The sequence below is a fragment of the Taudactylus pleione genome, unplaced genomic scaffold (assembly GCF_031769625.1).
Source record: "Taudactylus pleione unplaced genomic scaffold, aTauple2 ptg000730l, whole genome shotgun sequence".
NCBI lineage: Eukaryota > Metazoa > Chordata > Amphibia > Anura > Myobatrachidae > Taudactylus > Taudactylus pleione.
The window spans coordinates 1-15214 of NW_028285132.1; the positions used below are offsets into that span (position 1 = coordinate 1).

General features: G+C 43.2%; 2 protein-coding genes across 2 annotated transcripts in view; one reads left to right on the plus strand and one right to left on the minus strand.

Annotated features, from left to right (window-relative positions):
- Positions 1 to 1897: 1897 nt before the first annotated feature.
- Positions 1898 to 9223, minus strand: LOC148477264 (uncharacterized; the record flags this gene model as incomplete). The annotated part of the gene is made up of 6 exons (XM_088456965.1): positions 9190 to 9223; positions 4656 to 4804; positions 3031 to 3222; positions 2765 to 2840; positions 2546 to 2643; positions 1898 to 2393 (listed from the first exon to the last, which is right to left on the minus strand). Coding segments are annotated over exons 2-6 (940 nt in total), but the record flags the coding sequence as incomplete, so codon positions are not given.
- Positions 9224 to 9549: 326 nt separating this feature from the next.
- The window catches only part of LOC148477265 (uncharacterized), a 33822-nt gene continuing 28157 nt past the window's right edge, over positions 9550 to 15214 (plus strand). The window contains exon 1 of the mRNA XM_088456962.1: positions 9550 to 9602. The gene's annotated coding sequence lies outside the window, so the exon portion shown is untranslated. The remainder of the gene's footprint in view (positions 9603 to 15214) is intronic.

Here is a 15214-nt window from a genome sequence, read left to right on the forward strand (position 1 = left end):
CTGGAGGAAGCCATTGTTGAATGACCGGAGTGTCGTTATAGCTCTGTGTGTGTGAGGTCAAGTTCGTGTGACGTTTGCGTTGTCTAATATAGAGCATATTTGGGCTGGTAACACACAGTAATATGATGTAAGGGGGAGAGCAGGAGTATAATAAGGGCTGATGGATCCTGATGTATAAGATAAACCACAGAGTGTGGGGAGGAGACTGGTCAGATCTCTATGCCGGTAACACACAGTGACATGATGTGAGGGGGAGAGCAGGAGTATAATAGGGGCTGATGGCTCCTGATGTATGAGATACACCAGAGAGTGTGGGGAGGAGACTGGTCAGATTTCTGGGGGGAGTCAGTATGATTTACCGCTGACTCCTGGCTGGCGGTTCAAATTCCGACAGCGGCTGCCCGAACAGGATGAAAATCCCGATCGTCCCCAGGTAAGTACTAACATATTCTACCCCCTAACCCTCCTTTAGGGTGCCTAACCCTAACCCCCCCCAAATGCCTAACCCTTATCCCCCCTCTAAGTGCCTAAACCTAACCCCACCTACCCTGTTGCCTAAAATTAAGTCCCCCGGGGGTTCGCCTAACTCTAACCTCCCCTGGGGGTGCCTAACCCTCCCTCCCCCTAGCTTAACCCTAACCTCCTGGGGGGGTGCCTAACCCTAAGTCACCCCCGGGAGCCCTAAACCTAACCCTCCCCCCAGCGGCTATCCGCAGTGGTGCCCGGCATCCCTTCGTTCGGGAAGGCCGGGCGCCGGTCATCTGGCGTCGGTAAAATGACAGGCGTCTAGATTTAGACTCCTGTCATTTAACCCTCGATGGGATTAAGCAGTCGGGAACCCGGCTGTCGGGACTAGGTCTGCCGGCTTCCCGACTGCATACCCTTTGGGCTGGTAACACACAGTGACATGATGGAAGGGGAGAGCAGGAGTATAATTTGGGCTGATGGCTCCTGATGTATGAGATACACCAGAGAGTGTGGAGAGGAGACTGGTCAGATCTCTGGGCTGGTAACACACAGTGACATGATGTGAGGGGGAGAGCAGGAGTATAATAGGGGCTGATGGCTCCTGATGTATGATATACACCAGAGAGTGTGGGGAGGAGACTGGTCAGATCTCTGGGCTGGTAACACACAGTGACATGATGTGAGGGGGAGAGCAGGAGTATATTAGGGGCTGATGGCTCCTGATGTATGAGATACACCAGACAGTGTGTGGAGGAGACTGGTCAGCTCTCTGAGATGGTAACACACAGTGACATGATGTGAGGGGGAGAGCAGGAGTATAATAGGGGCTGATGGCTCCTGATGTATGAGATACACTAGAGAGTGTGGGAAGGAGACTGGTCAGATCTCTGGGCTGGTAACACACAGTGACATGATGTGAGGGGGAGAGCAGGAGCATAATAGGGGCTAATGGCTCATGATGTATGAGATACACCAGACAGTGTGTGGAGGAGACTGGTCAGCTCTCTGGGATGGTAACACACAGTGACATGATGTGAGCGAGAGATCATGAGTATAATAGGGGCTGATGGCTCCTGATGTATGACATACACCAGAGAGTATGGGGATGAGACTGGTCAGATATCTGGGCTGGTAACACACAATGACATGATGTGAGGGGGAAAGCAGGAGTATAATAGGGGCTGATGTCTCCTGATGTATGAGATACACCAGAGAGTGTGGAGAGTAGACTGGTCAGATCTCTGGGCTAGTAACACACAGTGACATGATGTGAGGGGGAGAGCAGTATAATAGGGACTGACGGCTCCTGACTTCACACTGGGAAGATACATTCCTCTCATTAGTTTGTACTGACAGAGGAGAATGTAGCAGTGACTGAGAAAGTAGAATACAGTATGTGACTATTTTCTGTAATGTGTTTATTACTCACGTGTGCTGATATCTGTAGGTATTTCCTCCTCTGTAAACTGCTGATCACCCATAATATACTTTTCTTCTTCCACCTCTATATCCTCTGCCTTAATATCAGTCACATACGTCTCTTCTTCTCCCTCTATATCTTCTGCCTTCATATCAGTCACATACGTCTCTTCTTCTCCCTCTATATCTTCCGCCTTCATATCAGTCACATACGTCTCTTCTTCTCCCTCTGTATCTTCTGCCATAATATCAGTCACATACGTCTCTGATTCTCCCTCTCTATCTTCTGCCTTATTATCAGTCACATACGTCTCTTCTTCTCCCTCTATATCTTCCGCCTTCATATCAGTCACATACGTCTCTTCTTCTCCCTCTGTATCTTCTGCCATAATATCAGTCACATACGTCTCTGATTCTCCCTCTATATCTTCTGCCTTATTATCAGTCACATATGTCTTTTCTTCTCCATCTATATAATTTATCTTAATATTAATCAGATCTTCACCCTAAATCAGATAATAAAAAATTGCATAAAGTCTGATGTCATTATTTGAGAGTATACAGTATAATATCGGTGAATAAAACACACACAGCTGCTCTACAGATCATATAGTGACAGTCTCTATAGTATATTGGTGAGACCAAAAATCTCAGCTACCTGATGCTCAGGTGGAATCTTGTGATTCTTCTCTGTACAATCCTGAAAATAAAGAGGATGGGGACATCTATCTGGGGTATTTCTGTTACTGGGTCCATCTGTAGGGGACAAACAGTGACTGAGTACATTGTATATATGTGATTATCAGATGATGTATATATATATAAGAGGCCCCCATACCTGCTCTCCCCTGTACAATAAATGACAGTCTCCTCTTACCCAGTAATGTGAGGGGCTGGTGCTTCTCCATCATCACGTCCTTGTATAGATCATTGTGTTCCTCTATATACTCCTCCTGCATGGAAACATAGACGGTGAAATCCTGACACCTTATAGGAACCTGACACACACAATGTTACATTCATCACCCAGACACATCCCCTGGTGTTACTGTATAGTGTCCCATTCCCAGCAGTCACCTCTCCCAGTCATCACCCAAACACATCCCCCGGTGTTACTGTATAATGTCCCATTCCAGCAGTCACCTCTCCAGTTAGCAGCTGCATGTTCTTGTTGGTGAGTTCCAGGATCTTCTGGTCATTGTGTCTCTCATGTGTCAGTGAGTGAGGTGGAGGCACCATGATGGGGGTCTGGGTCTTGCTGAGTCCTCCTGACACAGGGGGATGGCTGCTGGGTATCTCACACTCACCAGATGTCTTCTTCACTACTGTGTAATCCTGTTTATTGGGGGAGACAACAATGAGATGGTCAATTAAGCTCCACTTAAATGGGGGTGTTTATTCAGGTGATAACTTTGCATAATATACAAGAAGACTATTTCACAATAAAAAGTCTTGTAACAGTCTCCTATATATAGGAAAATGTAGAATATATAGTATCTCCTGTAGCTTTGACATCTGTGTGTCAGTGAAAAAAATTAAATAACATACTGCGAGCAATGTGCTAAATCCCAACTCCAGGGAGGATTGTGGGACTGATACTAATATCTGAGAGTGGCTAACTGCTGCTAGGGTATTACTATAGATATATGTGATGTTACTGTGACACTCCCAGATCCCTGTTACCTCCAGAGTAATGTCCCTGTATTATTACTATAGGTATAAGTGATGTCACGGTGACACTCCCAAAACCCCTCACCTTCCCAGTTATGTCCCTGTATTATTACTATAGATATAAGTGATGTGACTGTGACACTCCCAGATCCCCTCACCTCCACAGTCAAGTCCCTGTATTATTACTATAGATATAAGTGATGTCACTGTGACACTCCCAGATCCCCTCACCTCCCCAGTCATGTCCCTATATTATTACTATAGATATAAGTGATGTCACTGTGACACTCCCAAATCCCCTTACCTCCCCAGTCATGTCCCTGTATTATTACTATAGATATAAATGATGTCACTGTGACACTCCCAGATCCCCTCACCTCCCCAGTCATGTCCCTGTAATATTACTGTAGATATGTCATGTCACTGTGACACTCAAAGATCCTTTCACCTCCCCAGTCATGTCACTGCAATATTACTGTAGATATGTCATGTCACTGTGACACTCCCAGATCCCCTCACCTCCCCAGTCATGTCCCTGTATTATTACTACAGATATAAGTGATGTCACTGTGACACTCCCAGATCCCCTCACCTCCCCAGTCATGTCCCTGTAATATTACTATAGATATAAATGACGTCACTGTGACTCTCCCAGATCCTCTCACCTCCCCAGTCATGTCCCTGTAATATTACTGTAGATATGTCATGTCACTGTGACACTCCCAGATCCCCTCACCTCTCCAGTCATGTTCCAGTATTATTACTATAGATAGAAGTGATGTCACTGTGACACCCCCAGATCCTCTCACCTCCCCAGTCATGTCCCTGTATTATTACTATAGATATAAGTGATGTCACTGTGACACTCCCAGATCCCCTCACCTCCCCAGTCATGTCCCTGTAATATTACTGTAGATATGTCATGTCACTGTGACACTCCCAGATCCTTTCACCTCCCCAGTCATGTCCCTGTAATATTACTGTAGATATGTCATGTCACTGTGACACTCCCAGATCCCCTCACCTCCCCAGTCATGTTCCTGTATTATTACTATAGATAGAAGTGACGTCTGTGTGATAGCCCCAGGCCCTCTCACCTCCCCAGTTAGCACGTAGATGATCTCCAGGGTGAGCTGTAAGAGCCTTTCAGTACGGTGACTGCCGTTCTTGTCCATCCTCAGTGAATCAGTGAGAATACAGAACGTGTGATGTGTAATAAAACTCTGGTTCCTCAGAGAAGGACTTTCTAGAAAGAAATAGAATAAATATAACAGACATCACAGAGAACACATGTAACACAGTCAGACATGTAACATTGAGTGATCAGTAAGTCTCCCCTTCCCCCCCAGTCATAGAGCCCTGGTCAGTGTCTGTCAGAGGTTCCTGTGTACCAGCTCCATAAGACTCCTCAGGGGCTGTCATACAATGCTGTACTGCATAAGGTTACACCAATGCTCCTCTCCTGGCTGGGGGCCTTATTCCTCCAAGAGACATATATCAAAATCTCTTTGCGCCACTAGAAATAAGTTACATCGGTGTTAGGACACTGGCCCTTATTTTGTATCTGACATTGTCTCCTCACATACAGGAGTTAATATTACTCCACTTTTTATCACCTGCCTCACAGACTATTTATTCCTGCCCCTGACCATGCCCCCTGCTGGTCATTGATTGTTTTCCCTGGATTGTATTCCACGGCCTGAACTTGATATCCAGTCTATTGGACTTCAGCAAACTGCAGCTCCACTGCTGTCCATGAGTCTGTCTCATCTACTCTGCAGCTTTATACCTTTGCTTGTATCCATTCTGTATACCTCCAGCCCATAATCTGTGCAGCTAAAGCCAGCTGGGCCTCTGCAAGCTGTCCCTCCTATTGCTGCATGTTAATCTGCCTCATCGATTACAGAGTGCACCATTGTTTTTGTAATTTGCCTGGATTATGTTTTTGTTTCAATAACATTTTATATTTCACTATGCTCCTGACTACACACCTGTCATTATAAGTATCCAGTTACATAACATTTGTCACACCGGAGGGTTGGTTTGGGTTGGAACAGGTGTGGGAGGTTAAAGAAGAGATTTAAGAGATGTGGATGAACTTATGTGGCTTGAGCCACAACTTCCTCAAGTATAGATGTGAGGAGGTAGAGATACGGCAGTGGATGATGGGCCCGAAGGTGAGAACAGGAATAGAAAGTCTTTATTGAACACGAGGTTGCAATGGAACTGGACATAAAATACTGAAGGAATGGGCAGACTCGGATTGGGACCGATGATGCTGATTGAGAGCTGGATTGTTTTGAGACTGATGTTGATGAATTGAAGAACTTGATAGATTTGAATCCGATGTTGATGAACTTGATCGATTTTGGACCGATGTCGAAGAATTCGAAGAACTTAATTGATATGAGTCCGATATTAATGATTTGAAGAAGCGTCATTCCACACCAGTTTAACCTGGTGTGTCCACCACCCAACTCAGAATTTCCATAAAAATTTTTAGTTGACAGATAATGTAAAAAAAAAAACTATTTCTGCCAAATATCTCAACTGTCTGACTTTTCCAAAATATAGATTTTTCAATTTATTAAACTATTTACTAATGTCTATTTATTTATTCACTTTATTTGAAGTATCACAGGTGTTTATTAAGGAATCACCATGAAATTTGGACCTCTAAGGTAACTTTTTCTCAGAATCTAAAAAGCCAAACTAAATTACTTTATCTGTCTTACGTTTCGAGTTACAGGACAGATTAAAGATTTTGGAACAGAATTAAAAACACAAGGTTAAAGCAACATTAGATATCTCAATTTTATTTAGGTGCTTAAGAAAGGTTAACATTACTACCACAAAAAAAAAATCAGCATGGTACTCTGTTTTATAGTGGAGAGAAAAAAAGTATGAAATTGACATTTGATTACTGTTGTACAGCATCCATAATTAACATAAGAAACCTAGAAATGTAAAAACGTAAACATAACTGAAGCTGAGTCAACAATAACATTATTTTCCCCTTGTTTGGAACCTGTTGTAATGGTCACGTGTCAGCAGACAGTGTATATTGTCTTCCAGTAATTCCCAAAAAATGGGTATATCTAATGTTGATTTAACCTTGCATTTTTAATTCTGTTCCAAAATCTTGAAATTTTGTTGCAATTCGAAAAGTAAGGCAGATAAAGTAATTTGGTTACCTTAAGCCTCCAAATTTCATGGAGATTCCTTAATAAACAGCCATGATACTTGAAATAAACTGAATAAATAAGTCGCGATTAGTAATAGTTTAATAAATTGAAAAATCAATGTTTTGGAAATTAACGATTACATCCGCTCTGATGACATTTTTTTTTTTTTTTAATCTGAGAAGAGTGGCGGACAATTAATTTGTTTTGGGGGAACTGATATGGAATGACCCTTTATGAACCCCTCTCCCCTAAATAATAAAAATACAGCATATCAGTGAGTGCCAGCAGCTGTTTAATTCCCCCTCATACAACACTGTAGTCCTCTACCCCCTATATAATAATACCACATATATAACTGTGTGCTGTTTTATTCCCCCTCATTTATCACCGAACAGTCCCCTCTCCCTTACATAATAATACCACATATCAGTGTGTGCTGGGAGCTGTGTTATTCTCCCTCATATATCACTGTACGGTTCCCTCTCTCCCCTATATAATAATAATACCACATATCAGTGTGTGCTGGGAGCTGTGTTATTCCCCCTCATATATCACTGTACAGTCCCCTCCCCCTATATAATAATAATATCACATATCAGTGTGTGCTGGGATCTGTGTTATTCCCCCTCATATACCACTGTACGGTCCCCTCCCCCTATATAATAATAATATCACAAATCAGTGTGTGCTGGGAGCTGTGCTATTCCCCCTCATATATCACTGTACAGTCCCCTCTCCCTTATATAAGAATACCACATATCAGTGTGTGCTGGGAGCTGTGTTATTCTCCTTCATATATCACTATACAGTCCCCTCCCCCTATATAATAATATCACATATCAGTGTGTGCTGGGATCTGTGTTATTGCCCCTCACATATCACTGTACAGTCCCCTCTCCCCTATATAATAATAATACCACATATCAGTGTGTGCTGGGATCTGTGTTATTCCCCCTCATATACCACTGTACGGTCCCCTCTCCCTTATATAATAATACCACATATCAGTGTGTGCTGGAAGCTGTGTTATTCCCCCTCATATATCACTGTACAGTCCCCTCTCCCCTATATAATGATAAAACCACATATCAGTGTGTGCTGGGAGCTGTGTTATTCATCCTCATATATCACTGTACAGTCCCCTCTCCCCTATATAATAATAATACCACATATCAGTGTGTGCTGGGAGCTGTGTTATTCCCCCTCATATATCACTGTACGGTCCCCTCTCCCCTATATAATAATACCACATATCAGTGTGTGCTGGGAGCTGTGTTATTCCCCCTCATATATCACTGTACATTCCCCTATCTCCTATATAATAATAATACCACATATCAGTGTGTGCTGGGAGCTGTGTTATCCCCCCTCATATATCACTGTACAGTCCCCTCTCCCCCTATATAATAATAATACCACATATCACTGTGTGCTCGGAGCTGTGTTATTCCCCATCATATATCACTGTACAGTCCCCTCCCCCTATATAATAATAATACCACATATCAGTGTGTGCTGGGAGCTGTGTTATTCCCCCTAATATATCACTCTACGGATCCCTCTCTCCCCTATATAATAATAATACCACATATCAGTGTGTGCTGGGAGCTGTGTTATTCCCCCTCATATATCACTGTACAGTCCCTTCTCCCCTATATAATAATAATACCACATATCAGTGTGTGCTGGGAGCTGTGTTATTCCCCCTCATATATCACTGTACAGTCCCCTCTCCATTATATATTAATAATAATACCACATATCAGTGTGTGCTGGGAGCTGTGTTATTGCCCCTCATATATCACTGTACAGTCCCCTCCCCCTATATAATAATAATATCACATATCAGTGTGTGCTGGGAGCTGTGTTATTCCCCCTCATATATCACTGTACAGTCCCCTCCCCCTATATAATAATAATACCACATATCAGTGTGTGCTGGGAGCTGTGTTATTCCCCCTCATATATCACTGTACGGTCCCCTACCCCCTATATAATAATACCACATAGTGTGTGCTGGGAGCTGTGTTATTCCCCCTCATATATCACTGTACGGTCCCCTACCCCCTATATAATAATACCACATAGTGTGTGCTGGGAGCTGTGTTATTCCCCCTCATATATCACTGTACAGTCCCCTCTCCCCTATATAATAATAATAATACCACATATCAGTGTGTGCTGGGAGCTGTGTTATTCCCCCTCATATATCACTGTACAGTCCCCTCCCCCCTATATAATAATAATAATACCACATATCAGTGTGTGCTGGGAGCTGTGTTATCCCCCCTCATATATCACTGTACAGTCCCCTCTCCCCCTATATAATAATAATACCACATATCAGTGTGTGGTGGGAGCTGTGTTATTCCCCCTCATATATCACTGTACAGTCCCCTCTCCCCTATATAATAATAATATAATTAATATATACAGGAGACGTTACCTGGCTCTGGCTGTCAGGAATGTCTATAACAAAATGGCAGCTAAAGCCCCTGTGGCCCCGCCCCCTCTGCTCTGTGACTGGGAGACTATAACAATATGGCCGCCGGTCACCGTACATGAGGACACCATTAGACTATACTCATGTTACTCTAGTGATGAAGCTGTGAGCGGCAGTTGCCGGTGGCTTCTAGTTACAGGACGTCCTTCCTACTTTGTGCCGTCTGATTGGCTACTCGCTGCTGCCAATCACCGCACTGAGGGGAATGAGAGGAGGGCGGTCACTATGATACGGGGGCGGGGTAGATAGTAGCCATAACTACATGGAGATGAGGGGGCGGGGCTATGTAGAGGGGGCGTTTCTTTTATTTACTTCAACTTCCGGGTGACGCTTCCAGCAGGAGGAATAAGCAGCAGGTGATGGTATTTATTATTATTATACAGGGGAGCAGACTGCGGTGCCTCATTATTATCATACAGGTAGAGCAGACACCAGTGTTCTATATGATACAGGTGTGCCAAACCCTGGTTTTACGTTGATACGGCTGGAGCAACCTCTAGTGCTGCATTATATATATGCACAGGTAGTGCAGGTGCCAGTGATGGTATGATACAGGTGGAGCAGAACCTTTTGTTACTAATATACAGCTGGAGCAGACTCTGCATTATCTTTATATAAGTGGAGCAGACCCCAGTGTTGATGTAATACAGGTGGAGCAGAACCTTTTGTTACTGTAATAAAGCTGGAGCAGACTCTGGTGCTGCATTATGATGTATCAGGTGGAGCAGACGCCAGTGTTGGTTAGATACAGGTGAAACTAACTTATGTTACTAACATACAGCTGGAGCAAACTCTGGTGCTGCATTATCATAGTACAGGTGGAGCATACCCCAATGTTTGTATACTGCAGGTGGAGCAGAACTTTTTGTTACTAATAAAGAGCTGGAGCAGACTTTAGTGCTGCATTATCATTATAAAGGTGGAACATTCCCCAGTGTTGGTATTATACAGGTGGAGCAGATGCTTTTGTTACTAATATACAGCTGGAGCAGACCCTGGTGCTGCATCACCATTATACAGGTGGAGCAGACCCCAGAGTTGGTCTAATACAGGTGGAGTAGGCCTCAGTATTGGCATAATACGGGTGGAGCAGATCCTTTTGTTACTATAATACAGCTGGAGCAGACTCTGGTGCTGCATTATCATTACACATGTAGCAACTATAGAAGCAGGAAGTTCTCTCTATATTTTGGGGCACTCTCCCTACTAATAATATAATGTAACCTGTAATAGTGTCAGTAAGAAATGACCGAGGTGTTATACGTATAGCGCAATAAGTCAGGAAATACACAGAACGTCTAACCAGGGCCAATAACCCCTCAGCATTGACCAGCTGTGTGATGGGAGACGTATATAGTGATTATCTGTATCACTTATGGTCTAATAAATCTGTATAATAAAGCGTCAGTAACCACTTAAAGCGTCTGCGCATTTGATTTTAGGTGCCATATAGAACCTTTGGCCTTTTTTATATTTTGTGTATTATAGTGTAACCTATTTGTGTCTGGGAGTTTTTAATCACAGTAATAAACAGCTATAAGCAGCAGTGCTCCCACCCTTGGGAGGGGGGGGGGGGAGAAGAGAGAGAGAGAAAACGAACTCACTGGACTACTTAAAGATTTTTATGGAAAAGGTAAAAAGTTTTTAATCCATATAGAGTCAGTCGTCGGCGTTTCGGCTCACAACAAGCCTTTGTCAAGACATCAATAAGAAATCCACCAACACTAACGAATAGTTGCTGTTCGTTAGTGTTGGTGGATTTATGTCTTGACAAAGGCTTGTTGTGAGCCGAAACGTCGACGACCGACTTTATATGGATTAAAAACTTTTTACCTTTTGCATAAAAATCTTTTAGTCTGGTGAGTGCTCTCCAAATATACTCTCAATATATCTGGGTGTCTCTGTGAGATGGACTTCCCTGAGATGTGGCACCCCAGCAGCTGAGGAAATTGGAGGCTTGTGAGTGCGGTTTCCTTGTTGAACTATATACAGTCAGGTGCATAAATATTGGGACATTGACAGAATTTTCAGATTTTGGCCTCTATTCACCACCACAATGGCTTTGAAATTAAACAAACAAGATGTGCTTTAACTGCAGACTTTCAGATTTCATTTGAGGGTAAGTACATCAAAATCAGGTGAACGGTGTAGGAATTACAACGGTTTCTATATGTGCTTCACACTTTTTAAGGGGCCAAAAGTAATGGGACTATCAACTCAAAAGCTATTTCATGGACAGTTGTGGGCTATTCCCTCATTATTTCATTATCAATTAAGCAGGTAAAAGGTCTGGAGTTGATTCTATGTGTGACATTTGCATTTGGAATCAGTTGCTGTCAACTCTCAATATGAGATCCAAAGAGCTGTCACTATCAGTGAAGCAAGCCATCATTAGGCTGAAAACTCAAAGCAAACCCATCAGAGAGATAGCAAAAACATTAGGTGTGGCCAAATCAACTGTTTGGAACATTCTTAAAAAGAAAGAACGCACCGGAGAGCTCAGCAACACCAAAAGACCCGGAAGACCACGGAAAACAACTGTGGTGGATGACAAAAGAATTATTTTCCTGGTGAAGAAAACCCCTTCACAACAGTTGGCCAAATCAAGAACACTCTCTAGGAGGTAGGTGTATATGTGTCAAAGTCAACAATCAAGAGAAGACTTCACAAGAGTGAATATAGAGGGTTCACCACAAGATGTAAACCATTGGTGAGCCTCAAAAACAGGAAGACCAGATTAGAGTTTGCCATACAACATTTAAAAAAGCCATTACAGTTCTGGAATAACATCCTATGGACAGATGAGACAAAGATCAACTTGTACCAGAGTGATGGGAAGAGAAGAGTATGGAGAAGGAAAGGAACTGCTCATGATCCAAAACATACCACCTCATCAGTGAAGCATGGTGATGGTAGTGTCATGGTGTGGGCATGTATGGCTGCCAATGGAACTGGTTCCCTTGTATTTATTGATGATGTGTCTGCTGACAAAAGCAGGAGAATGAATTCTGAAGTGTTTCGGGCAATATTATATGCTCATATTCAGTCAAATGCTTCAGAACTCAGATGGACAATGACCCGAAGCATACTGCAAAAGCAACCAAAGAGTTTTTTTAAGACTAAAAAGTGGAATGTTATGCAATGGCCAAGTCAATCCCCTGACCTGAATCCGATTGAGCATGCATTTCACTTGATGAAGACAAAACTGAAGGGAAAATGCCCCAAGAACAAGCAGGAACTGAAGACATATGCAGTAGAGGCCTGGCAGAGCATCACCAGGGATGAAACCCAGCGTCTGGTGATGTCTATGCGTTCCAGACTTCAGGCTGTAATTGCCTGCAAAGGATTTGCAACAAAGTATTAAAAAGTGAAAGTTAGATTTAGGATTGTTTTAGTTTGTCCCATTACTTTTGGCCCCTTAAAAAGTGGGACGCACATATAGAGACCGTTGTAATTCCTACACCGTTCACCTGATTTGGATGTAATTACCCTCAAATTAAATCTGAAAGTCTGCAGTTAAAGCACATCTTGTTTGTTTACTTTCAAAGCAATTGTGAATAGAGGCCAAAATATGAAAATTCTGTCAATGTCCCAATATTTATGCACCTGACTGTGTGTGTGTGTGTGTGTGTGTGTATATATATATATATATATATATATATATATATTCTGTATGTATGTATATCTACATAGTGGTAGAAAAAAAAAAATCCAGCACAAGTTGCATTGTACTTCAGATCATGTGATTTATCTGATTATTTCCACTTGTGGCCAACACTATGTGGGGATGACCACACGTAATTTTAGAGAACGTATGGCCAACCATCGCTCCTCTATTCGGACTGCACTGTTGAATAATGATTCAGATAAACCGGTAGCCCGACATTTTGCCAAAGAGAGACTCTGTATCAAGTCTTAAGTGCATGCTAATAGATTATGTTCCTATTCTTCCTTGTGGTTATGACCGTGCCAAGACATTACGCCAACGTGAGGTTAGATAGATTTTTTTTTTAACTGGACACAGTGTCCCCACGGGGTTTAAATAGCGTTCCCGTTAGGCTATGTTTCAGCAGGGTGCCGCGCCCTGCCCTATTTCTCAAGGGCAGAAAGCACCCTGCCCTCCAGCGCGGCGCCCCGCTGATACAGCCAGCGGGTTCTGTCTCCACCCGTGGGTCACAGTGTCCCACGGGTGGTGAATCCGGCGGCGCAGTGGTCATCGCCGGTGAACGGACGTCGGGTGCATGCGCCCAGCATCCATTCACTGTGACTGTAGCGCTTGGGGGCTGCCCGCCATGTCCGTAAGTGCCGGGCACGCCCCAGGAGTGACGAAAAGGGGATGCGTCATAAAAACACATCCCGTTTACTTTGGCCACACCTTCGGCGCGCATAGAAGTGCCCTAACTGTTGGTCCGGTGCCCTGCCTGCTGCCAGACCTAGAGTGAGCACTATTAAACAAATCCAACCCATACAATATCTTCTTGCGCTAAATGGTTTCAGTATCATAATATTATCATGGACACACTATTCATGATACAGTGTCATTGGAGTTTTTCTGTATTTTTATGTTTTAGTGTTTTTTCATTTCTCAGTATTTTTATTTTTTATTGAATTTTTTTCTTTTTTGTATTCTATATTTGCATATGTAAGTGTGGTGGGTAATATGTAAGTGTGGTGGGTAATAGTCCACTTGCAATGACTTCAGTATACTGTTTAGCTCATTTATTACCATGAGCTATGATGATGATTAATGTCATTACCATATATATGATTGCTGTTGTTATTTAGTTTCTGATTGGCCAGCTATGATGTAAATTTTTTGTTTGTTTTCTCAGTTATCACAGATTGCTTATGGTGCATACGGTCGTGTTCACTGATTTGGTTTAATGGCCACCTGGATCTTCCCCAGTCAGACTGATATTAGTCTGATTGTCTCGGGCCAGCGCACCCCGTGTTAGGACCTATCGATGGCCCATTTTTACTGAGACAGATGTATCTATAATGGCAGTCCTTGATCGCTTAACTCTGAATGATACATCTGTTCATACAGCAATGTGCAGCTCTGACTATGATTGAGTCCTTAATACGAGAGCCATGTATATGTATGACATTGGTCTGCAGCTGCTAATTTATCTATGCTGTGCCTGTGGAGGGGCGCATGAGCTGATGGTAACTCAGTGAGATATTACTACATGTGTGACATTCATCTCCATATGTGTGAGTTGTGAAACGATCTCTGAGGGAGGTGCGCTAAGTGACAGGAGCTTCGCTGACATTGGAGGGTCACCGTTATGTTTATGTTTTCCACCCTGGCGCCTCCCACCAGTTTGATTGGTGTGCGCTCTGGTGGGAGAGTGTACCTAAGTTGACACGAATGTGGTGCTCTCTGTGGAGCGCAGAGTGTTGAGCGCCATCTTGGATGTGGCATGGTAAAGTTAACTATGCCGATTTTTCTCTTTATTTGCAGATGCTATAACATTGCCCTTTAAGGATGTGTCTAAGCGCTGCTGTCTGCACTTGTCTGTTATAAGATTTTTTGATTAATTTTAACACATATGTGATTACAGTGCTAGTTCCTGTCTGAGCTAATTAAGGGGGAAGGGTCAGAGGTAGACTGTTATGGTATAGAGGGAAGGGTCAGAGGTATACTGTTATGGTATAGAGGGAAGGGTCAGAGGTATACTGTTATGGTATAGAGGGAAGGGTCAGAGGTAGACTGTTATGGTATAGAGGGAAGGGTCAGAGGTATACTGTTATGGTATAGAGGGAAGGGTCAGAGGTAGACTGTTATGGTATAGAGGGAAGGGTCAGAGGTAGACTGTTATGGTATAGAGGGAAGGGTCAGAGGTAGACTGTTATGGTATAGAGGGAAGGGTCAGAGGTAGACTGTTATGGTATAGAGGGAAGGGTCAGAGGTATACTGTTATGGTATAGAGCGAAGGGTCAGAGGTAGAGTGTTATGGTATAGAGG